General features: G+C 45.5%; 2 protein-coding genes and 2 long non-coding RNA genes across 11 annotated transcripts in view; 2 read left to right on the top strand and 2 right to left on the bottom strand.

The window, feature by feature from the left end:
• Window positions 1-8,356, top strand: part of COL6A2 (collagen type VI alpha 2 chain) — a 47,465-nt gene extending 39,109 nt beyond the window's left edge. For both annotated transcript variants that reach the window (XM_035139536.3, XM_088662002.1), the window contains exon 28: window positions 6,383-8,356. In XM_035139536.3, coding sequence (XP_034995427.1) covers window positions 6,383-6,990 — 608 coding nt within the window. In that variant the 3' untranslated portion in view covers window positions 6,991-8,356. The remainder of the gene's footprint in view (window positions 1-6,382) is intronic.
• Window positions 8,357-8,926: 570 nt separating this feature from the next.
• Window positions 8,927-19,224, bottom strand: LOC148687448 (uncharacterized). 2 transcript variants are annotated; one of them, XR_015948260.1, is made up of 4 exons: window positions 19,091-19,224; window positions 10,407-10,568; window positions 9,524-9,840; window positions 8,927-9,206 (listed from the first exon to the last, which is right to left on the bottom strand). It is a non-coding gene; the product is annotated as an uncharacterized LOC148687448 (long non-coding RNA). The 2 variants fall into 2 exon arrangements; XR_015948254.1 differs by lacking the exon at window positions 19,091-19,224 and adding an exon at window positions 13,842-14,096.
• The window catches only part of LOC132593162 (uncharacterized), a 14,866-nt gene continuing 1,170 nt past the window's right edge, over window positions 12,874-26,569 (top strand). Inside the window, exons 1-4 of one of the 2 annotated variants that reach the window (XR_009558531.2) lie at window positions 12,874-13,361; window positions 14,783-14,855; window positions 15,351-15,640; window positions 19,117-19,459. This is a non-coding gene — a long non-coding RNA (uncharacterized LOC132593162). Of the gene's footprint in view, window positions 13,362-14,782; window positions 14,856-15,350; window positions 15,641-19,116; window positions 19,460-23,357; window positions 23,518-26,569 lie in introns of those variants that run through there. The other variant, XR_015948283.1, reaches the window with a different exon arrangement.
• Window positions 19,429-26,569, bottom strand: part of FTCD (formimidoyltransferase cyclodeaminase) — a 25,614-nt gene continuing 18,473 nt past the window's right edge. For all 5 annotated transcript variants that reach the window (XM_088662266.1, XM_060282450.2, XM_035139577.3 and 2 more), the window contains 3 exons: window positions 24,725-24,863; window positions 23,322-23,417; window positions 19,429-21,353 (listed from right to left, as the gene is read on the bottom strand). In XM_088662266.1, the coding sequence (XP_088518392.1) occupies window positions 21,267-21,353; window positions 23,322-23,417; window positions 24,725-24,863 (322 nt within the window). In that variant the 3' untranslated portion in view covers window positions 19,429-21,266. The remainder of the gene's footprint in view (window positions 21,354-23,321; window positions 23,418-24,724; window positions 24,864-26,569) is intronic.

Here is a 26,569-nt window from a genome sequence, read left to right as displayed (position 1 = left end):
AAGCTGTGAAATACGAACTGCACACTTGCATCCCTACCTTTCCTATTTCCCACTTCCCTTAATTATGAAGTGATTTCTGGAGGGTAGGAATCCTCATTTTACCAACACACTTACAGATGACTGCTTCTTCACACCATTACATACATGGATCATTTCTAAGTCTTGGAAGTTGTCTGTTTCTGTCCTCAAAACATAGCATTGCCAGCCTATCAGTATGGCAGAAACTTATGAGCTGGAATTTTGATCCTCTGTTGCAAAGTTATATGTGTTCCTCTCCCTATTGTTTGTCTATAAATTGTTGTCTGTCTTTTTACTGAAAGGACTTTTCTAGGTAATGGAAGGAAACATTGATCCCATATAATTTTTCTCTTGAATTTTCAGGGTGCAGCCAGGTATTCTTAAGTGTGGCCAAAGTGTTTTGAACACACATTCACTGCACTCCAGAGCATTTGTTTTCACAGCTTGGGATGTGTATTCAAACCGCAGCCCTTAACTGCCTTGGTGCTCCCACCTAGAAATAATTTAGTCTGCCAAATCAGTTGCCCAGCTCAAAACTGGTCTGGAGCAAACAGCAGAGTCCTTCCTAGTGAAACCTGAGGATTGTCTTTGGTAGAACTTGGTCTCTGTGTGCTTTGTTTCATTGCTGATCTATTTGTTTGTTTTTGTATATATGTGTTTCTCCGTTTTGCACATCTTTTGCCCTCCTTAGTGAGCTACTGTCATCAAAATTGCTGATGAAAATTAAGAAGGGTATTCTGTTACTGTAAAAAGTAATGCAAAATGAAAATTTAGGTTTGTGGGTATGAAGTTTTTACATCTTGAGACTCTGAGATTACTGTCCTGCCACCTTTTGTGTGAGCAAATGTCTATGATACATGAGGGCCCACAATTGAGCCCAAAATGCCATAGATCCTATATAATAAAGTGCAAGTGTCTCTGCGTCCAGTATTCCCTGTGTCCCTGGGTTTGCGCTACTGTGCATGTGCCCCACGGACACAGGGATTGGACGCAGAGACTTGGAACGCACACTCACACGTTTGGCTCTGTCGGGCGGGGGGAGGGAGAAGCGGAGGATTGGATCGGTCCTCCGCTTCTCCCTCCCCCCGCCCGACAGAGCCAGCACCCCCGGCATCTGTGCTTTCTGTCAGCGGTGGGGGGGAGAGGAACGAACGGAGAGAAAGGGCTGCTTTCTCTCCGTTCGTTCCTCTCCCCTCACCGCAGACAGAAAGGACAGATCCCGGGATGTCTCCTTGCTGTCGGCGGCTGGGGGAGAGGAACGAAGGAGGAGAAAGCAGCCCTTTCTCCTCCTTCGTTCCTGTCCCCCTGCCGCCGACAGCAAGGACAGGTCCCGGGGTTCGGAGAAGCGCTGCGCAAGCGCTTCTCCAAACCCCAGGATGTTCTAGCGCCCGTTTACTTAACGGGCTGAATTACACTAGTAGTCAATAAGAGAATTAGATAAGGTATCCAACACAGAAGTAGTGCATTTAAGCTATTGTTGTATTTCCAACACTGTAGCAAAAACAGCCTCTGCATGAAGAAATAATGCATTTATAATACACATTTGGGAAAGCTACAAATGTATTGGCCTGTTTTTAAAAGACTCTGAACAATTATCCAATTCAGTATTTGTGTTTTATCATTATAAGTTGTGATCAAGTGAGAAAAAATCCAATGTGGCTTCAAATTGTATTTTGGCTAGCAAACGTTATTTTCCTCACCAAGCATTAGAAAGCAGGTGGAACTAGACTGTCTGAAGGGGTGCAGTGAGGGAGGGAGGGATTGTTTTCTGGACTCTTTAAAGCAATCTAATCTCACCTGATTCCCACCACTGCAAACTTCAGTAATGACTGGCTAAATCCCAAGTAATTATTGATAGCATACACCTAGCCAAGCAGAACTGAATTCTGAATGCAGTTCAACCTTTGTGCAAGTCCCCCTTCCACTATTCCAACTTCATGAGGCAAACAGAGGTTTATCATGAAGACAGAATTCACACACATTTTACATACCCCCTTAATTTTATTTTTAATTTAGCAGTTGATGCAAGGTTGACCCATATGAACTGTGTATGTCTTGGGACTGTAGTCTGACATGTGATCACAGGCCAGTCCAGATTTTGTCCTAATACATGAAATTTGCTCATCTGATATTGCCTTCACCTTTGTACACATGTGGAACCGCCCCTAAGACCCACATGGCCCCCGACTGCATTTTCTTTTTAAAAATGCTTGTAACTGCTTCTGTGGCTCCATCCTGAGCTGGCTTGCAGGATGCAACCGGCTATGCTTTGAGCAGATCTGTTGTAGATCATATAAATTATATGGAAAGCTGTGAGCATGTCAAAGTGAACCCCATACCTTCTGTTCTATAAAGTAACATCAGAGAAAACAGTAATCCAATTAAAGTGTTGATGCGAAGAGATAAATGTGTCTGATTTATGCTGGTGTTTCCCCTCCTGCTTTCAGAAATGCAGCAGGGTCAAATGAAAACATGGACTAGTCCAACCATGAAGATGTGTTTGTTACCCAGGAGCAGAGTGGTCCAAGCAGAGTCTTCCCTCTGCTCCTAGCTCCCTCCCAGGGGAGCACAGTTGCAGGTGCTGACTGACTCCCTCGTGGCAGGCTCCAGCTCCCTCCTGTGCAGCAGTGCACACAAGTACCCCCCCCCTTGGCTGTGCAGGAAGCCAGCTGCTGTCCCCCCCAGCCCCCCCCCCCGACCCATACAGGAGGGCACATTGGGCACCTGGATGTATAAGCTGTTGAGATTCCCACCATATCCATGGTCTTGAAGGTAGAAAAGCAAGTGATTCCATGAAAAACAGTGTTGGGCTACACCAGGGGTCAGCAAACTTTTTCAGCAGGGGGCCGGTCCACTGTCCCTCAGACCTTGTGGGGGGCCGGACTATATTTTGAAAAAATATATATAAATTAATTCCTATGCCCCACAAATAACCCAGAGATGCATTTTAAATAAAAGGACACATTCTACTCATGTAAAAACACCAGGCAGGCCCCACAAATAACCCAGAGATGCATTTTAAATAAAAAAACACATTCTATTCATGTAAAAACATGCAGATTCCCAGACCGTCTGCGGGCCGGATTTAGAAGGTGATTGGGCCGCATCTGGCCCCCGGGCCTTAGTTTGGGGGCCCCTGGGCTACACACACCATGAATATCAGTTCAAAATTATAAATTCAGGAATAGACAATGCACACGCACCTTTTTAAAACCACACTAAACCATTCTTGGTGTTGGGTGAGTGGTGGGGTGACTGGGGCAGCTTGAAGCGTATCCTGGTTGAAAGGAGCACAAGATGAGCCCCAAAGATCTTAGGATTGCAACTTTTTCGTTATTACAAACCATGCATTCCAGTCTTATGAGCCCCTGGGGGGGGGGGTCTAGCAGCAAGACCAGGGAATGCTAGCTCACAGCCTCACCCAGCCAGAGGGGGCTAGCAGTGATCTGGGGCAGGCAGCCAGACATCAAAAGGGACGGAAAATGTAATGGGGGGCAGAGCGGGTGCCAATCATTAAAAGAAGCAGAAGCATCACCAGACAAGGTTCTTGTGAGTGAGACAAGGTGCTCCACCTCTGAAGGCTGCAATGCGCTCTACGTGGGTCTACCTTTGAAGGTGACCCGGAAACTACAACTAATCGAGATTGCGGCAGCTAGACTGGTGACTCGGAGCGGCCGCCAAGACCACATAACACTGGTCTTGAAAGACCTACATTGGCTCCCAGTACATTTCCGAGCACAATTCAAAGTGTTGGTGCTGACCTTTAAAGCCCTAAATGGCCTCGGTCCAGTATACCTGAAGGAGCGTCTCCACCCCCATCGTTCTGCCCGGACACTGAGGTCCAGCTCCAAGGGCCTTTTGGTGGTTCCCTTACTATAAGAAGCCAAGTTACAGGGAACCAGGCAGAGGGCCATCTCGGTAGTGGCACCCACCCTGTGGAACACCCTCCCACCAGATGTCAAAGAGAAAAACAACTACCAAACTTTTAGAAGACATCTGAAGGCAGCCCTGTTTAGGGAAGCTTTTAATGTTTGATGGATTCCTGTATTTTAATGTTCTGTTCTGTTGTAAGCTGCCCAGTGTGGCTGGGGAGGCTCAGCCAGATGGGCGGGGTATGAATATATTATTATTATTATTATTATTATTATTATTATTATTATTATTATTATTATTTGTGGCCGTGGTGGGACAGTCATTAAGGTTCTGGGAGCAAAGTGGCGGAAGGAAGGAAGGCCTGTCCAGGGTCCTCCTGGTGTTCTGCACCACTTAGGCATATGCAAAGTTGTTCTAATATCCCTCACTGGCGAGGAAGTTGTTGAAAGTTCTGAGAATGTGAACCTTTATCGGACATAAATAATACAGGTAAGTATGCTCTCAGGTCATAGCAGGCACCAGGCAAGACTGGAGCTTTTGACTCTTAATTTGAAGAGTTTTTACGCATTTGCAGTCTCTTTTCGTGGGACAAGAACTACTAGGTCCATTTTGGGGGGTTTTTAACAGCGCAGGCTATCCAACGAAAAAGGAACTAGCAATACCATCTACAGGTATCCTTAAAAGTTCTGTATTCATAACACCAAAGTCGGGGTGTGTTGGTCCAGCTTTCCTCCTGTTCGCCCCACGCTTTCTGAGCAGGGGCCTAAAAGGTTCTCCTTTTCTCCTGCCGCTCTCTTTGGGAAAACCCTCTGTTTACCGCTGAATTGTGGATTGCTCTGACAAATGCCAATCCACAGAAACCCCCATTGATGTTTGTTCCAATTCAGCAGTAAACAGCAGGTTTTCCCATGGGTAAAAGAAGAGGCTCTCAGGGCTAGAAAGAAGGGGGCAGCTGGAAGGGGGGACATGCCCAAAGTGCTGTTGCCCCCAGGTTGGCTTGGTTAAATTTAGAATAAGTCACGGGGGGGGGAGAATATGTGTAGAAAACCACAGATTTCTGTGCCCAGGTCTTGCCTTGCTGTGGGGCAGGATCTTCCCCAGGCACAGAGGTTGTGAAGGTGATGGCCAACACTGAGACCATCAAATGGACCATTCCTCCCTTTCACTCCAAAAACAGTTTATCATTATTCTTTTCCAATTGCTGCATGAAATACCCCTCAATCGCGGGAGTCGGGGGTGGGGTGTTATCAAGATGTAAGAGAAGAACCGTCTCAGAATGCTGTGCTGGTCATGGTACAACTTTTTGTTCTGAAGAACTGTAGTCCACAAATATCTGACATGAAGTTATAGAAATGTTTGCTGTTTGTAGATGCAGCATCTTTGAAACGTATGTTTTCTTCCTTTAACTAACTAAGATGTCTGAAGTACTAAGCAATACCACACCTGGGGCAGAAATGGACAGGGGCTCAGCTTTGTATGCAGCCCTCTTGTCCTTCATTGCATAATTTGGGAGCAACAAATATTATAACAGATTTCTTTATTGTTGGCTCTTGAGTCATTATTGTCTGGAGTTCTTGTGAGCTGCTTTAAGCATTTCGTGTTTGACTTTGAGCTGGCTTGCTGAATGCATGTCAGGTTTTCTTTCAAGTTTGGACCATTGTATAAATTACTCTTCTTTGCTCAAAATATCATGTCCAGTGTTTAACAATCTCAGATGACGACTTTACTTTCTACAAACATTCAGGTAGAAAATATTTGTACCAGATTCAAGGGTAGGAAATGAATCAGTTATGTGAATGTGAAACATTGGAAGGTTTTGTATTGTTCACTCTTTCTTTGGTGGGGAAAGAACTCACTTGTTAATAGAGAGATGTGGGTCAAGAAAAAGAGGTTTATTTGGTTTAGATTATTTACTGATTCACAGGACTAGCTGTTTGTCTGATCTGCCACTGTCAATATTCCTTTGAAGTATGCTGGGTATTTTTAAATTTTGCATCCCGTTTCTGTCCCACCTTTTCTCCAAGTAGCTCAAGGCAGCATACATCAGGCATCCCCAAACTTTGGCCCTCCAGATTTTCTGGACTACAATTCCCATCATCCCTGACCACTGGTCCTGTTAGCTAGGGATCATGGGAGTTGTAGGCCAAAACATCTGGAGGGCCGCAGTTTGGGGATGCCTGGCATACATGGTTCTCCCTCCCACACCCTTTTATCCTCACAACAGCCCAATGGGCTTCATGGCTGAATAGGGGTTTCAACCCCAGGCCCTCATCTGTTTCTTGGGCTATAGCAGAGGAAACATTCCCTCAACCTGATAGGTCAACGGGTTTTCAGACCTTACAGTCTAGAAAAACAGCCCCGCCCCCTACATTGCAGGGCTTGTGTGACCTTGGGGGTCCCTTCCAACTCTACAGTTCTGTGAGTCTATGAAAGCCATGCCCTCCTGAGTAGCCCCAGAGGGATGACGGTCTGTTTTCTTTTCCCCCTACAGAGCTTGCTGTTGCCCAGTGCACACAACGCCCTGTGGACATTGTCTTCCTCCTGGATGGCTCTGAAAGAATTGGTGAACTGAACTTCCAGAGAGCCCACCGTTTTGTAGAAGATGTGGCTCGCCGTCTAACCCTGGCCAGAAGTAACAGTGACAATATGAATGCGCGCATTGCCCTGGTGCAGTACGGCAGTGAGAATGAACATAGGGTGGCTTTTGAATTGACACACAATCTCACTGTCATCTCGGATGCCTTAGATCAGATCAAATACTTGGACTCTTCTTCCAACATTGGGTCTGGCATCATCCATGCCGTCAACAACATTGTCATCAACCCAAGAGACAGGCAGAGAGCAGCCAGGCGCAATGCCGAGCTGTCATTTGTCTTCATCACAGATGGCATTACAGGCAGCAAAAACCTGGTTGAGGCTGTTGACTCCATGAAGAAGCAGAATGTGATGCCCACCGTGGTGGCCTTAGGGAGCGATGTGGACATGGATGTTCTGCTGAAGATTGGTCTGGGGGACCAGGCAGCCATTTTCCGGGAGAAGGACTATGACAGCCTCTCCCAACCTGGCTTCTTCGATAGATTCATTAGGTGGATCTGTTAGTTGCAGGGAAGTGCAGTCTCCCACCGCACACCAAAGTTATTAATGTCCTAAAAATGTTATATGGTTTTTAGCAAATGCAAGTTGCCCAAGGGCAGCAGGCAAAGATCTGCAGTGGATTTATTTTTATAGTCAAAACCTGTAGGCTCATTTTAAATTTCATGATGAAACTCAGTTTTATGGTGCTAATTAAAACCAAGGTGGAGGAAGGATCCAAAACTACACAGTGTAATCTGTCATGTCTTACAACTTTGTTTAAACAGACTTTTTTGTGCTGTAATCCTGTAGGTGCTAAACAGAAGAGCAACAAAGTGTTCACATTCAGCACAAAGAATAATCATCTCCAACAAGGCTCTCCAGTAAACTGTCCTTCCATCCCCTCCCCACCCCACACATCAGCACCTAACGTCCCAATATCTGTTTCTAGAAGCTGGTTCCTTTACTGGGAGGTGGGGATAATTTGAATTTTGTCCTGATCCTGGTGCTAAAACCTCCTTACAGTATTCTCTTTCCAAGGAAACCCTGCCAGTGTTTCCTATGCAGCTGTGTCACATCCCACCCTTTTTCACAGGCGAAAGCAGCTGCAGGAAATTATCAGCACTGAGTCCTGGACTTTGGGCCACTCCATTAGTGAATGCCTGGTCTTTCTTCCTTGCTTTTCATGCGATTGCTTAATGGTTGCAGCAAAAGAATTTTCTGGCACTTAACTGTACTTTGCATGCATTAAATATACTTTGCAAGCTTAATTACGTCCACTTCATAACACCATGAGCCAGGGAAAGGGTGAGGAGCCGTGGAGAGGCCTCATCCTGTGCTGACACCGTCCTGTTTCAGTCCAGGTGACAGCCATTGCGACCTTTTATGGGGATCACGTTGGATTGTCTCTGGCTCCCCCTGCTGCAGTGTGAGTTTTCACTCCGCAATATTTGCAAATGCCTACTTAAGGAGAAGCCCAACGCTACCTGCCTTCCCTTGCCTCAAGCTCCTACTGTGTTTCCCTTTCCCCAATCACAATGAGTAGCACTGCTGGCATGAAATGAACAGCACAACAGGTAAACTTTGTCCTTCTGAGGTTTTGCTATGCTGCATGGCAGTGACTTTCTTATGTACCCAACCCTCCTGTGGAAAGTATGTCTCTCCTTCTAACTGCTGTTACCACCCTTTCTCCCACATTAATCACAAATCACCTCCTCCTTTGAGATACAGTGTGAATCATCAACTCAGACATAATGCAAAAACGTGTTGATGGATGTGCAATGAAATTGCAACTTCAGTGTATTATTGGGATTGCTGTTTCTGCAATAACATCCTTACTTGAGCCAAAATTGCACTCTTGGTAAATAAACTCATTTTCACACTAGCTTAAAAATATTGTCGTTTATCATTGCATTAGAACACACTTTCATGTTAGCCAGCATAGAATACCCTTTACGAGCCAGACCCAAGATTCAGCAAACTGCTAGAAGAGTCAGTGGACAAACACGTAAAAGGTAAAGGTAAATGGACCCCTGACCATTAGGTCCAGTCGTGACCGACTCTGGGGTTGCACGCTCATCTCGCATTATTGGCCGAGGGAGCCGGCATGTAGCTTCCAGGTCATGTGGCCAGCATGACAAAGCCGCTTCTGGCAAACCAGAGCAGCACATGGAAACGCCGTTTACCTTCCCGCTGTAGTGGTTCCTATTTATCTACTTGCATTTTGACGTGCTTTCGAACTGCTAGGTTGGCAGGAGCTGGGACCAAGCGACGGGAGCTCACCCCGTCGCAGGGATTCGAACCGCCGACCTTCTGATCAGCAAGCCCTAGGCTCAGTGGTTTAACCACAGCGCCACCTGGGTCCCATGCATGCATTTGATGTAAATATTCATGTGAAGCATGTTCCATATGTGACTAGGAGTTTTACTCCTGCAAAATGCAAGGATTTCAGTCTTTGTCAAGGTGGGTATCTAAATTATGCCTTTATTTCAGGGGTAAGATGGAAACGGATAGGAATGGATACAGGAATGGATATGGAAAATGGAAAGGAAACTTGATATCACATGGCTTTTTAAACATTTCTTTTTGAATTGCTACAAACTGACCAAAGTATTACATGATTACTGGACCATGGGAAAGACAATGGTGGAATGTCAGAACAGGTCTCGATTGCAGGCGTGCAGCTGGAACAGGCACCTTCCTCAGTCTGAATCAGAGCTGCTGCTGCTAGAACTGCCATGGTGCTGAAAGAGAAACAGATGCCATCATATTTATTTGTTTCTGTTGTATTTTCTTCTCCTCCTGCATTTTCAACCCACTCTAAGTTCACCTCTTTAGTTTTATTTCTGCCTGCTTGTTATGATGAAGATTTCGAGTAATGAATGGGGCATTACATGGAAAGATAACCCCCGGCATCCGCTTTCTCCTTAGACTACCTTCACATTTCCCACGCCTTCACTGACTGCCTGGTCGCCCTTGCACTGCAGCCCTGTAGGCTCATAGCCACTGGAGCGGCCTTTCTTCTGCAGCTCGACTCGGGCAGACACCTTCAAGTCCTTACCTTTTTGCCGTGGTGCCCATGCCCATGCTTGTGGTGCTTTTGCTTTTTGTGATGCCCATGGTGACTTCCAGGAGGATGGCAACCAGGCGGTGGGGGAGGGCAGCCTCCAGGGAGCATTCCAGGTGGAGGATGGTGTCCGTGGTGGGGCGGTCCATGAGGAGGGGGCGCACAGGGCCCAGGGAATCCAGAGGGGGGAGGCGGCTGGCCAGGGTACCCTGGGGGTGGGCAGGGCTGCATGCCTGGTCCAGAGTATGGCCCAGGGTATGGTCCAGGAGCAGGAGGGTAAGGCTGCGGTGGCGGCATCCCACCTGGCATTCCTGCCAGAGAGTAAAACAAAATCATACAGTTGGGGGCCATGCCTTCGTCTAACTGGTTTGATCTAGCTGATGCATTGGAGCCAGAAATGGGGGAGGTCTTCTCTCAGGAAACCATGACCCACACTCTGGGATAGGCATGTTTTCACTGCCTCCCTGGGGGGTTTTCTGACCACTTTTCATGCCCGGTGTGCCATTTCTACTCACAGCAGACCTGCAAGGTAAGTCAGTATCAGACCCTGCAGATGCTTCCCAGCTGGGTAACTGCAAAGGTCAATGCTTATTTGTGAACAAAAAGTAAACTTTCTTCAGAGTCCATTTCGTTACATACCTATAGTGGTATAAATAATATACTAGATTTATTTTCAAATAGAACTACCCCATCTGTGTGTGTGTGTGTGTGTGTGTGTGTGTGTGTGTGTGTGTGGAGGCCCCAATCTCATGTGTGGGCTGTTTGTCTGCACTGATCTAGGTCATTTAAATATGTTACAATGTGGTGAATCAACTTGCCACTGAAGCCAGAGCCCAAAAACTGCCTCCACCAGATATGTTGACAAGGCAAAGTTTACCTGAATTGGGGTTCCACATGTCAGAAGAGAAGGTCTCGACCTGCAATGAAGTCAGACTGTTTAGTTGCTAGAAGAGTCCTGTCCTGTCCCCACCTGTCTTCTCTTCTCTTCTCTCTCTCACCCAAGGCTTCCAACCCTGTTCTGGCAGGGCTATGTCAATAGCTGCAAAAGGAGAATGTATTCAGTGAATCCAGATTGCCCTTGCAGTGTCCATTTATCATTTATTCAAATGGTACTTGCATTACTTATATTAAAGGCTTTTGTTCCAACTCTACAATTCTATGATTTTATGACTTACATGTCGCTATCTTTGCATCATTTTAGGCTGCACATTTATAATGAGATCATTAAGGGTTCTCTATTTTCCACAGTGATGAGAGTTGCTCAGGCCATCAATGGTTGCAGTCATATGGGAAGTCTATTCAGACATGAGTCCAGTCAGTTCAAGGACATTTATTCCCAGAGGATTTTTATATGATGTTGCAGGTCATTTTCATTGGATGAGATATAGAGCACTGGAAATTTACACAGTTTTTATACTGTTGATTTTATTTAATAAGAGCACTTAGCATTTGTATATTGCTTTCAAATTTCCAAAGTGGTTCACATGCATTAACTGGTCTTCCTTATGGTGCTTTGGTAAGGTAAGTTAGAACATGCATTACCTTGTTGGGGATGAAGCCCCTCTGGGTGGATTACCTGAAGCCCCTCTGTCAGTTCATAGCAGAAGTGATATTTGAACAAGAGGCTTCTGGACTCCCAGCTCTTTTTAAAAGGGTGCTGTATGTGCTACACAAGGGACCCAGGTGGCGCTGTGGGTTAAACCACAGAGCCTAGGGCTTGCTGATCAGAAGGTCAGCAGTTCGAATCCCTGCAACGGGGTGAGCTCTCATTGCTCGGTCCCAGCTCCTGCCCACCTAGCAGTTCGAAAGCACATCAAAGTGCAAGTAGATAAATGGGGACCGCTCCGGCGGGAAGGTAAACGGCGTTTCCGTGCGCTGCTCTGGTTCGCCAGAAGCAGCTTTGTCATGCTGGCCACATGACCTGGAAGCTGTCTGTGGACAAACGCCGGCTCCCTTGGCCTATAGAGCGAGATGAGCGCCGCAACCCCAGAGTTGGACACGACTGGACCTGATGGTCAGGGGCCCCTTTACCTTTACCTGTGCTACACAAGCAGAGAAGAGTGGGGACCCATCAACACCCCCAACCACAGGCAACACAGCTACTAACTCTGCATCAGATTCCCAGGCATCAGGTGTAAGAAACCCCCAAGGCTGCACCCCAGTCAGATTCAGCTAACTCCAGCTAGAAAATTGTCTCCAAAACTGCCAGTATAGCTCAGAACTGTTTCTCTGTGCCTTTTAAACTGTTAGCTTTAGGTTTCTCTTAGGAAAGGGAGTGGGGTGACTGGATTGCATGACTTCTAACTTTCTTTCCTTCCAACTCTGTGGTCTGAACAAGGCCAGGGCTGCTAAAGTGGTCAAACTAGCTGGCCAGGGCTGGTCCCGTATATTATCTGGTGAGGTACCTAAATAGGCTGGTGATATGTTGCCAGGGGAGGTAAAATGGCCCGAGAAGGCAAAGGTGACAGCCAGAGATGACTCATCCTTATTTCTCTCCCATCCCCACTAGGGCTGCAAGACTTCCGGATTTTCCCAGACATGACTGGGAATTCAAAGGTGGAACTGATGTGGGGGGAGGCAACACTTTAGTATAACAATTTTGGGGACTTCCTAAAGAAAAGCTCAACAACTTTCGGGGTGTCCTGGTTTTTACTTTTTGAAATATGGCAACCCTACACCCCCCACTTTTTGGCAGGGGAGACAACCTAGGGCTTTGAGTAAGAAGCCAACAAGAAAGACCATTTTGAGACAGCTTAAGGAAGCACAGCCAGAAAGCATCCCTAATAACCAGTTGACACAACGGGAAATGGCAAGTGTGCTTTGACATCTCCCAGGCAAACTGAATTCTGTGCCACATCTATCACAGGGGGTCCCAAAATGGTCCACGCACAAGCTTCATTCAGGTGGCCGACGGTTTGTTTGTGCTTGCATACAGCACATCCATCACATGAAGTATATTGGTTTTTAATTATATTTTATTGTTTCTTTTATTCCTTCTTTGATATTTAATTGTATTAGGATAATAATACAATAAAATACAATATACAAGAAACAAAAGAAACAATACAAATACAATTAAAAATTGTACAGCATCTAGCTCATTATGATTGCTACAATAGGCAGAAAAATCACCAAGCTGTCTACAGAAGCCCCTAAGCAATTTTCAAGTGAATTTTGCACTTCCACAGTGATCTGTGGGATGAACTTCAACATGCAATAATCAGAACCCTATACAGTACCTCCTACCACAGTTAATTTAGTTGGCAACATTCACATTTTCAATGGGAAGGAACTGTAGTTACTGACCATTTACTGCAGGAGAGCCCTTGTTCCCAAACCCACCTCTCACAAAACTGCCATTGCCCAGCAATCCCTGCTTTTACGTCTGTGGTGAACCACCGTCTTTGTTAATTTGACAATAAAATGTGACAGGGCGTCTGTTTTTGTTTTTTAAAGTGGACTTTGTTGCTTGGCTGTGAAGGCTTAGCAAGCAACAAAACTGGCGATAAAGAGGGAAAGGGGACCCAGGGAAGTTCCTGCATTTTCTCAGCAAGTGTTTCAGGGCTTCCTTTCCACAACGTAACTCCCTCGACTTTCTGAGTCACAACCTACCGGGATCACAGCTATGAGGAGCGACTCAGAAAATGGACCAGGGCAGCTGGGAAGGCAGTGAGAAAGAAAGAGAAAATGTCACCTGAAAGAGCCCTAAGAATCAGCTCAAGGCAACAGCTGAGATTGGCAATGCTTTTTATGGGGGCAAAACTCTGAAACCTCATAACGTTGAATCATCCATTGACAAGTCCTAGCAACAGCACCGCATGAAAACTATCGGGTGAGTGGGGCCCACCTTTTCACCTTTTGTTAAAATAGGTTTTTTTGCTTTGACAAGCAAAAGAGTTGCTATACCTTCCCCAGTCAGGAGAGCCAAATATAAAAGTTGGTGCTAGCTTAACTTGGTCTTTAGGGGTATGCTGGATTTTGAATTATACGTGCACACCAACAAACTTAAGCTGAATAAAAAAATAAAGGTTTATATATCTTTATATATCTGGTTCTCCTAAATAGAAGGCATGCAACTGAAAAATTATTTGATTTATTTATATGCTATTACAAAGCATTTCTGGGTGACTGGCATACAAACTCAAAACACAACGTTTTAACAATAAAACAAGAATACCTCCCCCCCCCCCCCAGACTGCAACACAAAAGTAGCTACAAGTGCAATAATATTCCCTCAAATGCCTGGAAGAAGAGGGGTGTCTTCCATCGTCTTCTCCCCCAGCTCAATACTGAAACTGCATACAGTACCAACCTGCGGTCCTGTCCTGGTGGATTCTTCCTTAGGGGATCATACAATAAGCTTCCTTCATTTATATAACCACACCTTCAGCAATTAAATCCTTTCCTACCAATCAGAGAGCAGGGTGAACCAGTGTCACCTTTGGAGAGCAAGCTTAGTAAAAGGCATTTTGTTGACTTTTCAACTTTCCCTTCCATTATTTCCAGTTTGCGTACATTCTTTTAAATGCAAACTCCACACACACACACCCCAGCACACTGCGGTCACCTAGGTACAGAATGACAATGCAAACCTGCCTGAGGTGTGGTATGAAAAGGAAACACCTTGATTCAGTGAGCTATATTTAGTCTGGCCCAATGATAATAGGAGGGAAATACATTTTACATACATGAGCAGCAGGAATTGAAGGTGGGTGTGAATGTGCAGGTGGAGCAGCCAAGGGAGGGAAACACACAGGGGAAGCTTGTGCGCATGTGCCAGAGGAGCAGCGGAGGCCTGCAGAACTGGGTGAGGTTTATTAAGAACTCCAGGGATTCCCCCCGGGGGAGCCTCAAGATGGCCTTGCGGAGTGGGGGTCAATCCTTATACCAGGCATAGGCAAACTTGGCCCTCCAGATGTTTTAGGACTACAACTCCCATCACCCCTGACCACTGGTCCTGTTAGGTAGGGATGATGGGAGTTGTAGGCCAAAACATCTCGATGGCTGAGTTTGCCCATGCCTGCTTATGCTGTGTGGAGCCCTTAAAGAGGCCCCAGCAGCAAGGGTCCCATGAGTTTAGGCAGCAAGAGCCACGGGGAGGGTTATCTGCCTTTCTTTGGCCCATGAAGTGCTCCAGAGGTGTTGGGAGTCGGGTTACCACCCATCCCTGGAAAAAATGGGAGAATTCAATGCATTCCTTGACACTGCCACTAGGTACTGTACATTGAAAAATGGTTTGGGTTTTTTCAACAGCAACCGGCTTTACTTCCTGCAACCCCTCTCCCTCCAAGATGGCAAGAATATCAGCTTCAGAGACATTGAAAAGGTCTGTGAAAAGCTCAGCTTCTCAAGCAGATGGATGGGAAGATGTTAATTTTGCATTATTACGTTAATGTTTTGAGAAGGCTTGCAGATACAGCTGTGAAATTCCTTGCAAATAGGTTTACAAAGCCCATCTAAGCTATGCCTAGACATGTAATGTGCACTGTGATCAGGGCCAGATTAAGATTTAGGTTTGATGAGGCCCTCAGCTACTGAAGATAATGGGGCCCTTTATATGTCCAGCTGTCCTTTTTCAACAAGAAATGGTCGCTGTCTTTTGTGTTGAATATATGCTGTATGGTAATTTATGGACCTAATAGGTATCTAAAGCCATTTGCTGTACCTTCTTGTTAAACTGTTGTAGCCCTGGGGAAAGAAAGGGGTCTAACAAAACTTCACTGAAAAGAGGATTTTTATCTGATGTAAGGCAGATGTTTAACCAGCATAGAAGAAATCTCGCCCAGGTGACAGTCTCTACCTTGTGTTGACCTCCCTCTAGACACAAGGCTGCATAGGGTACACAGCGTGGGACAGTGAAATCTTGAAGAGGAAAGTTGCCTGCACTTGTTCCACCAACTGGGTAAACCCTGGCAGCCAGACTGGAATACCATAGAGCAACTGAGGTATAATTTTGGCGTTGAAGACCTTAAGGGCAGAAGGGATATGCGGATTACCTCTTGTTATGAAAAAACGCATCATGGCCTGCATAGACATCTTACTGGCATTCACCACCATTGCATAGTGCGTGGACCAGAGAAGCCTATGATGGAATGTAATTCCCAGATACAGGTACCGGTAGTTGAATTTGAATATCTTCTGGATGGGTTTCCGTTCTGTGTCTTTAAAAACTCGCCTCAACTCAATATTATAGTCCTGTAAGAGAGCCCTATATTTCAGGAGCTTTTTAGGAGTAGCCGAGTCCGAAAATATCAGCATGAGTCTAGTGTGCTGGAAGTCCATGCAAAGCAGGTTTATCACAATCACATTGTCGCACTGGATATTTAGTAAGAGCTTAAAGTTTCTCTTCACACTAGTGATTGATTTCCAATAAGGCAGCATACCGTTGAAGGGCTATACAGTATGTCGAGAGCTACTTGGGTGCTTTGTAGGATCAAGTCCCTACTTTCACTTTTGTTATTTTTGCTCTTTGTCGTCTCTTGGTTGTCAGATCCAAACTGGTTACACCCCTATGCACAGTGGTCTTGGGGGAGGGCAACGCTGCAGTCAGTCTCCTTAGTACTGAGGGAGCTATTTCTGGCTGCCAAAAGCACCAACTCAGCCAGGAGTGACATTATCTTTTCTAGGTTGGTGTTACCGTAATTTCCTCCACTGTTCTTGCAGTCATCAGGCAGTGGTCCGCGAGTATTTCCGCATAGAATGGTGCCCTCTCGGGTAATACTTCATAAGATAGTTCATGGGCGCTCATCTCAGCGTTCTCCCCTGGGTGGTCTCCACCCGTTAAAGCTTCCATGCCTAACTGGGAATGAACTCTGTTTGTTGTAGTAGGTTCTGAATTCTGGGCTCTTATGAAATCATCCAGTTTACTCTGCTTGCACTTCTACTGTGGGCTAACTTGTGGAGATGAAGTCGATCGTTTCTTTTTCTTAGACATTTTCATGGAGATCCACCGCTACCATTTTCTGTTGTAAATCAGGAAACTCGGCATCCTTCCAAGATTAGAATCATAGAATCACAGAGTTGGAAGAGACCACAAGGGCCACCCAGTCCAACCCCCTGCCAAGCAGGGAACACCATCAAAGCATTCCTGACAGATGGCTGTCAAGCCTCCGCTTAAAGACCTCCAAAGAAGGAGACTCCACCACACTCCTTGGCAGCAAATTCCACTGTCGAACAGCTCTTACTGTCAGGAAGTTCTTCCTAATGTTTAGGTGGAATCTTCTTTCTTGTAGTTTGAATCCATTGCTCCGTGTCCGCTTCTCTGGAGCAGCAGAAAACAACCTTTCTCCCTCCTCTATGTGACATCCTTTTAAATATTTGAACATGGCTATCATATCACCCCTTAACCTTTTCTTCTCCAGGCTAAACATATCCAGCTCCCTAAGCCGTTCCTCATAAGGCATCGTTTCCAGGCCTTTAACCTTTTTGGTTGCCCTCCTCTGGACATGTTCCAGCTTGCCAGTATCCTTCTTGAACTGTGGTGCCCAGAACCGGACACAGTACTCCAGGTGAGGTCTGACCAGAGCAGAATACAGTGGTACTATTACTTCCCTTGATCTAGATGCCATACTCCTATTGATGCAGCCCAGAATTGCATTGGCTTTTTTAGCCGCTGCATCACACTGTTGACTCATGTCAAGTTTGTGGTCTACCAAGACTCCTAGATCCTTTTCACATGTACTGCTCTCAAGCCAGGTGTCACCCATCCTGTATTTGTGCCTTTCATTCCCCCCCGCCCCCCCCCCAAGTGTAATACTTTACATTTCTCCCTGTTAAAATTCATCTTGTTTGCTTTAGCCCAGTTGTCTAATCTGTTAAGGTCATTTTGAAGTGTGATCCTATCCTCTGGGGTATTAGCAACCCCTCCCAATTTGGTGTCATCTGCAAACTTGATCAGGATGCCCTCAAGCCCATCACCCAAGTCATTGATAAAGATGTTGAATCAGACTGGGCCCAAGACAGAACCCTGTGGCACCCCACTAGTCACTTCTCTCCAGGATGAAGAGGAGCCATTGAAGTAAAATGCCATTTACTTCAATACAGTATTTCTTATATATACCTTAATTTCACTTACTTCTTTAGATGACTTCCCTCATTCCCTTCTTTCTGATTTTCATTATAATACATCTTTAGCAGTTTATTCCTCATCTTTAGTAATCAAAACTTTATTTAATTATTCCTTACTTTATTAACCAATTTCTAAATTCTATACTATCTAACACTACTTCAAATCCTATTTTAATGCATATAACTTATATATCTTCACAAGGACATAATCTTCTAAATCTTATAATATTTTTTCAAATGCATCTTAATTTTTTTCCAATCTTCTTCCACTGTCTCTTCTGTCTGGCCACGTAGTCTCCCAGTCATTTCAGCGAGTTCCATAAAGTCTATCATCTTCATTTGCCAATCATCTATCGTAGGTATCTCTGGTGTCTTCCAATTCTTGGTGAGTAGTATTTTAGCAGCTGTTGTGGCATACAAAAAGAATATAATGTCTTTCTTGGGGATTTCTCCCCCTACTATTCCAAGTAAAAAGGCCTCTGTTTTTTTAATAAAGGTGTTTTTCAACACTTTTTTCATTTCATTATAAATCTTTTCCCAGATGTCTTTTACTTTGGGGCATGTCCACCACATGTGGTAAAAAGTCCCTTCTTTTTCTTTACATTTCCAACACTTATTGTCAGCAGTGCGATACAACTTTGATTAAAACAATTCCAGTGCAGATGCAGACTGGAAAAGAGCTAAATTTAAGGGCTCTGCAGAAAGAAGGAGGTCCATTCCCTGGGGCAGGTACCACAACACTAAAGGCCGTGCAGAGCACAGGGATCAGGTGGGCATATAAGGGGTGAGAGGATCTTTCAGGTGGTCCGGACCCAACCTGTATAGGGCTTTAGACACCAAAAGCAGCACCTTGAACTCAGCCCAGTAAGAGACATATTGCAGATTACTTATGCAGAGAGTGAATTAAAGGTTCCCTGTAAGCACATGAGACAGGAATCATACAGTACATGAAATACAGGAGGAGCAACTTATTCTAGTTGGTGAGCTCTGAATGCAGAATTATTCAAAGTTTGGAGCGGAAGCAAGAGCTGGAGTCAATTTGTCTTGACAAAGGAGCTTATCTTTGTTTCCACCCTGCTTACACAGTGACGCAAGTCAGACCAAAGGGCATAACTGCTGAGCCCTCACACAGGGAGAGAGCAAGACTTCTGACACTGTAACACACCCCAGCAGGGAATGGGCTGAAAATTTCGACAACAGATGACTTGGAGGTTATTGAGCAGGGTCCTTTCACATGCCACTTTGTGTACTCTTCAACAAGAGCAAAGTACAATAGTTTGAGCACAGATACTTGATAAATGCAATGTAGATTACTTGCTGTAATTAGAGGGGTAATAAATAAAAGCAGATATTAGGTGTGATAAATACATGAATCTGCCCCTCATGGCTGCCGCTCAGCAGAAGAGCAGCTGCCTTGCTGCACATACAAGACGAGGAAACATCTTTGCTTGCAACTAGTGCTATTTTTCTGGAAAAAGAGGTGCTGGAACTCACCCTGGACGCCTCCCTTGTTCTTTCAGAATGGCAATGTCTCCCACCTGAGAGGTTCCAGCTGAAAGAAAGTCCTGCTTGCAACCTTTCAGAGCTCAGAAATCAGTGTGCTTTTGTTGTTGTTTAGTCGTGTCCGACTCTTCGTGACCCCATGGACCAGAGCACGCCAGGCACTCCTGTCTTCCACTGCCTCCCACAGTTTGGTCAAACTCACGTTCGTAGCTTCAAGAACACTGTCCAGCCATCTCGTCCTCTGTCGTCCCCTTCTGTGCTAGCTGGATCTATTAATGACTCATATGACGGCATATAACACAGTTCTTTATAGCTTTATTGTGAAGGGAAATCATTGTGAATAAATCCGGGCAAAGCCAATCGTTACTGATCAATACAACACAGAGATACTACAGACTTCTGAGTTAGAGCAAGCACAATGCAACAAAGTTGGGCTCTGACTGATACATTGGACATATTTTATATAACAAGCATTTACTAGAACACAGAGCAATTTACAAGTATTTATTCCCACTTTACAGAAAGGCATCTTAGATGTGTCTGCCATTCAAATTACACCCCAGGGCTGGAGACTTTGTTAAATCATTTTTATTAAATTTCAATTACAAAAATCCAATATGCACCATATTATATTAATACCAAAGAGCAATACCAATTCAAATACAAATCAATTACATAGCCAAATTGTAATATTGTGTGGCTTCCCACGTGCTGCACTTCAGGGTCTTAATTCTGCCTCCAGACTGTTGCTCAGACCAAATACAATCCACTCCCTTATACCACAGCTACAATAATTAACTTCAATTTGCATTAACACATATAGTAATTTGTATATTCGCAAGTGAAGTTACCCCTTTTTCTTCCTGTGTGAGGTTTTAATTTCCATCAGTATTTGATCATTCTTTATCAAATATTAGGTTCATATTAGTTATTCCTGATCTCCTTTGTGCCTTGCGGCTCTGTTGACTCAAAGGTACTCTGGAGAGATCTCTCTCTCTGTTCTCAACTCTTCTGATGCAGCTGTAAAATGTTCTGCCCAAGCCCTGGCAGGCCTCCAAGTTCTCCCCTCCACATCCATTCAAAACAATTAATTATAATTATTTGTAGAAGAATGATCTGGTGTCCCACCAGAGCCCTGACAAGTCTTCGAAATTCAGTCCCTCGTCCCCTCAATCAGGGGGCAAGTAATTTTCTGCAGAGGCTCCAAACCCTTTTATAATTATTCCAAATGTTAATATTTTCCTCACACAGTTCCATTTACAATTATAATCTATATCTGTACTTCCATCTCCTTTCTTCACTTGCTTTAGTGAAGAAGGGGGGGTTATGTAACAAAGGATTTATAATGAAGTGATTGGCTCCCCCCCCCCCAACACATACCATCATGTTGCTTGAATGAAGTCATCTTTCCAATTTAAATCTGTACGACCTTGTAGCTGTTTCGATTTGGCAGTCCTTAATCTTGTCCCAACATTACAGTACTAGCATGCGTCTGTGCATTAATTCTAATTAATCTCTTAATGTACAGAATAATCACTGCTCTTAATGGTGGCATTGGGGGATTACCGAGAGGCAAAGTGGTTTTGCACTTGGTGTGTCCCTAACTCTCACATCCATGTTGGAGCGAAAGCCAGGTACCGAGACGATCCCCCCCCCCGGGCCCTGAGGGGGGAGCTTGCAAGGACAATTACCTTCAAATCATACTTGTTTATCTTCGCTAACAGTCTCCACTTTCGTGGGAGCTTTGCCATTAAGGCAACCAGAAGCCAGGGCTGGAGACTTTGGTGCTGGTCCTCACAACAGCAAGCTGAACTTCATTATGAACACTATCGAAAGCAACTGAGCTATAGCATCCTTCCCTCTTCTAGATCTCAAACTTTCTACAGAAAGTTATCAAAAATATTTTGTGAGTCACAGAATAATGCATCCTCCTGTTATCCTAGTAGTCTGGATGGGGCTACTTTGGTTCAAGGGGGGTGAACAAGAACAACAAGCCCCCCCCCCCGGCTGCCACCAAGGAAGCAATGTGCAAGACTAGAATTGGGGCACATGGAACTCTGCATTTGCAGCTGTAGAACAGAAATCACAAGCACTACATACAACTTGGCAAGACTACAATTGGTTCTTATACATCCATAGATAAGTAGGTCCTGATATGAAGAATCATTCACATTGTCCGCTTCTCCAGCTGATGTAGCACAAATGCAGTACTTTTCTTGGCTTCCTCTAAAAAGTGGGAAAGTTTCCCTTGCACCTGCACAGAACAGGAGAGTTAAAATTGTGTGAAGCACAAATGCATGAAGCAGCCCTGGGGGAAAGTATGTGTGCAGGGGGGGGGCAGAGTCTTCTAGCCATAACCCAACCTTCCCAGGTAAGGACTACAATCCCCATACTCAGCCTTGTACCCAAGCCTGTACAAACAAGGGGTGGGCCATGTGACTCAAGGAGTAACCTCAGGAGTGGCACAGCCCAAGACCCTGGGGCACCTGAGGCCAAACACCCCCCCTCTGCCCCCCCCACAGATCCAGCCTCTGAAGTGCCACTGCTTCTCCTTGGAACTGGGCGGGGAGAGGGGACTCCGTAAGGGCCAGCTGCCACAAGGGGGGGGGTGACACTCCACAAGGGCTTCTTCTCAAGGAAAACCCCTGGCAGACACGGGACTCTGGCCGCTGTAGTGCTGGTGTGCTCGTGTGTGGTGGCACCTTGTGTGCTGCAGAGGAGGAGGCAGGTCCCCTGTGGATCCTGCTGCCTGAGGTCGTTGCTTCCCCCTGCCTCATTGGCAGGCCGGCCCTGACCACAGAGTCATAGAGCTGGAAGAGACCTCAGGAGTTTCATCAGGATTGGGGGAAAGGAGGGAAGAGTTAAACCTCCTCTCCCCACAAGCTGTGGTCCCAATTCAAAGTGCCTCCCCCCCCCACCCCGTCCCAGCTTAATATTACATTTAACAGCCCTACACAACACACAAGAAACACATTTAAGGCCATGTGTAGCTAGTTAGGTTGCCTCCCCACTTCCACCCATGTTCAGTGCTTGAAGAAGAGGGGGGGGGTCAGATGGACCTTTTGTGGCAATTCATATGGCTCACAGATTTACAGCTCTCTAAATCTTGATTCCTTAGAATCGTTTCAAACAGAGTTCTATCGTGGCCTGTTGGGGATCCCCTCCTGCGTGTCCAACATAGATTTGCCTGGAGGTCGGGCAAATCTCGGTCAACGCCCGGATGTGGATTCTAAAGATCCATTATTGGTTAAAACTTATTTTTCCCCTGTTGGGTTGGCCAGTTATCCTCTGACACTTGCAGCTCTCTGGATTTTACAATGCAGCCTTCCAGTCAAGTAGCATGCACAAAATGCATATATTAGGGTATGTGTGTATTAGCAAAAATAACATACAGTACACAAACACATTATGTTACAGGAAATTTCCTTTGAAAAATGTGTATATTCAGGTAAAATTATCCTTAAATGCTAAAGAATTTCCATGAGGATTTTGGGGGGGGGGAGGGGGAGAAATAAATTGTAAGCTGTTGTGGAAATATGGAAAAGCGAATTTAAGACTGGAAAAAAATAGAAATTGGGAGAACTGAAATCAATATATTTGATTTGCCTGTATGAACAATCAGGGCCGCCTTAAGCGTATCTGGCGCCCTGGCGCCGTGGTTCGAAGATCCCTCCGGCGCCCCCACCTGCTCCGTTTCCCGACGCAGTGGGCGGGCGGGCACAGCGCGCGGTGCCCCCCTGGTGGCCCAGCGCCCTGCACCACCCAGCCTAGCCTTAGAGCCAGCCCTGGGAACAAAGCCAGGGGCACAGCATTTAACTAAAGGTTAACTGGAGCAGAAAGTCTGAGCATTTCTTAGGTAAAGGTAAAGGGACCCCTGACCATTAGGTCCAGTTGTGGATGACTCTGGGGTTGCGGTGATCATCTCGCGTTATTGGCTGAGGGAGCTGGCGTACAGCTTCCAGGTCATGTGGCCAGCATGACTAAGCCGCTTCTGGCAAACCAGAGCAGCGCACAGAAACACCATTTACCTTCCCGTCGGAGCAGTACCTATTTATCTACTTGCACTTTGATGTGCTTTCGAACTGCTAGGTGGGCAGGAGCTAGGACCGAGCAACGGGAGCTCACCCCGTCGCGGGGATTCGAACCACTGACCTTCTGATCGGCAAGCCCTAGGCTCTGTGGTTTAACCACAGCGCCACCTGCGTCCCTGAGCATTTCTTACCTCTTGCTTAAAGCCTTCATCTGTTATATCTTTCAGGTTGGTGACAACATTGAAATAGGCACCAAACACACCAGCTTCTAAAGCTTTAGCTGCCACCTGTAGACAAAGCACACAGAGGACGCCTGTGACTTCAAACACCATCAGTAAAATATTCATGTCACTATGAACCACTGAAAACCACCCAAAACAGCAACTGGTAAGAGCATTCTGGGGCTCATGCAGAAGCGCTTGAAATGCTCTACTACAATTCCCACGTCCATTGAACTTTCTATGTTAGTATGTATTTATGTATTAAGATTTATATACAACCCTTCATCATAAGATCTCAATGAGGTTCACAAGATAAAAATAGTAATTTATCTATTTTATGGTTTGCTGAGACATTACTACTTTCATCTGTAGCCTGAAGATGCTATCTCCTTGTAGCACATTTCAGCCCTAGGACTCCTTTATATGTCTACAAAAAATCTACACACACAATATAACTGACAATATAATATATATATTTGAAAATTGTTTGTTCTCTTTATGTTTGGACACCTCTTAAGATATTGCAACCAAATTTTGCATGATGGTTCCTGAAATCAAGGAGCAGATTTTCATCTATGTTTGGACAAAATGGGGTGCCATTTTGAATCAAGATGGTGGACTGAACCTTTTAAAACTGCAGTTTTAAAACACTAATTTCAAAACAGCAGTTATAAAATGTAATTATCTGCCATGTCCAAGGCACCTTTTAGCATACAAAATGCTTTGCAATTCTTATATAATCTACAATTATTTCTTTAGAAAATTTGTAATCAGTGTATCATATTTATTTATTTAAAGCTTAAACTGCCCTTCACTGACAGAATCCCAGGCTGGTTTTAACAAGTAAAATTAAAACCTGACCAAATATAATTTTTAGACTAAATATAATTAAAATGACCAAAAACAGATTTATTTATTTATTTTAAAAAAGAACAGAAACATTATTTATTTATTTATTTTATACCCCACTTTTTCTCCTCACAGGTACTTAAGGCGGCTTACAGATAAAATAAGAACAGTTTAAAAACGGGGGGGGGGGGAACTAAGCATTAATAGAATGAAAACTATACACATATATCTAAAAGATCTATTAAAAACATAAAACAGGTACACAGCCCTTTTAAAGAAATGCTTCTCACCCATCAAATACTTATTAAAGTGGACGCTCGGGTTGTGAACGTGATCCGTGGGGGAGGCACATTTGAACCCGCAGCGTTCGCATCCCGCAGAGCACATGCGGGTTGTGATTTGGCACTTCTGCGCACGCGCCGAAACCCAGAAGTAACCCGTTCTGGTACTTCCAGGTTCGGCGCGGTGCGCAGCCTGAAAACACACAACCTGAAGCATCTGTAACCTGAGGTATGACCGTATACCTGTATATCTGATTTGCAGGCTATATTTCCTTGCTGAGCCATTTCTTTTAAAAGGGGCCACAAAGAATGAACTTTTTCTGCCAGTGAAAAGGGAACAGCAACTGCACTTTTCAGGCCCAGCTGCATGGCTGCTGTCCGCCTGCAAGGGAATAAATAGACAAAAGTAGGTATATACCAAATATATTTCTAGTAAATTTGACTGGAAAACACAAACAAGGAAATGATACCTAAAAGACACATTGCAGAGGGGAACACCATGCTTTAGCAGCAAAGAGTCTTCCAATTAACAGACATATTTGGACAAGCCTTTTGGTGACAGTTGCTCAGAAAGCAACTCTTAAGTGGACTCTGAGCCCCCTGAGCTAATGCCACCCTAAATTAAGGCCCCACAAGGTTAGCATGGAAGGCTCTTTGATCCATGAGCAGAAAGGAGGGGAGAAAGGAGGTCAACATTTCAATAACAATAATGATTTTGTCATTTGTACCCCACCATCTGAGCGGCTTTCTCCTTTTTCCTGCAGCCACAATTGCATGTCAGCTCACAAACTGTTCCAGAGGTTCCCCAAAATCCTCTGAAGAGACAGGCAGGGCCGTCTTAAGCTCATCGGGTGCCCTGCTGCACGGATCCCTCGGGCACCCACCACCCCCACTCTTTTTTTTTAAAAAAAAAATCTCGACCTCCAGCTCTTCCCCTCCATTCAAAAAAAAAGGAAAGCTCTCACCTTCCCTGGAGGCGCTTGCCGTCTCCCCCGCGCTGGAAGGCCCCGGGGCTCCGCCTTGGCTGAGCCGACAGCCACAGGGCCGGGAAGGGGAGAGCGCGGCCTGCGGAGAGGCCCAGCATCCCGGCCACTCCGTAGTTTTAGGAGAGGGGAAAGGACAGCCATTTCCTCTCATGGTTCCCCCCCCCCCCGCGTGGAGCCAGCGGAGAGAGCCCCAGGCTGTGGGAAAGCATCCAAGCCTTCCCGCCAACAGGGATGACCCTGGCGCTCAGTTTAATTGGTAGAGCTGCTGCCATGTGGCGTCACCTCTACCAATGAAACGCAGTGCCGGGGTGAGGGATGACCCTGGCGCTGCAGAGCGGAACAGGGTCCTAGAGCCCCTGCTCCACTCGCTTACCTCCCTGCTCTCCCCTGAGCGGCGCGGCTGGCGGAGGGAAAAGGGAGGCCGCCACACAACTCCCCCACTTGCTGGGGCACCCCTCAGCGCCCCCTGAGCGCCCTGGCGCCCCGCGCCACTAGAGTCAATGGGCGAGACGGCCCTGGAGACAGGGGTGCACAGGGAACGGAGAATCAGTGAAAATTGCCTAATCTCATTCAAGTAATATTTAATCAAAAATAAGCTGCCATTAGTCCATTTAGCTGCATCCACATTCCACCCTCTCTTTCAATAACTTGCAGGAATCTCTTCATAGCATTCAGGCCAACATGTCCATATCACATGCTTTAAGTGATATAGACATTATTGATTGTCCATTTATTTCTGAGCATGACTAACAGTGGCTATATCACTCTGAACCAGTGTAAAAGCCATTGCTTATTCCAGGTACTGTATCTGTAGATGTATGAGAGGAGCTAAGGGAAATTCAGCAACCAGGTACATACAAAAGATTATTTAGTAGCTGATATAGGCAAAAATCTGCCTTTATTCCCTTATTGGGTTCTCCATCGGTTGGAGAATATAACAGAGGCCAACCAGAGAAGTTTGAGAAGCAAAGCCTTTATTTTCGCTGTTGCAACAGGGTCCTTCCCCTCACGCAGGAGAACAAGGAAGGAACCCCAAACAAAGGTGTTCTGCCCTTAAAAAGAAATTTGAAATTGGTTTCAGCCCACCCCCCAGAAGCATCAT

The sequence above is a fragment of the Zootoca vivipara genome, chromosome 1 (assembly GCF_965207765.1).
Source record: "Zootoca vivipara chromosome 1, rZooViv2.hap1.1, whole genome shotgun sequence".
NCBI classification, from domain to species: Eukaryota; Metazoa; Chordata; class Lepidosauria; order Squamata; family Lacertidae; genus Zootoca; species Zootoca vivipara.
Note: the sequence above shows the minus strand (reverse complement) of the source record. Positions and strands in the feature narration are given on the sequence as shown.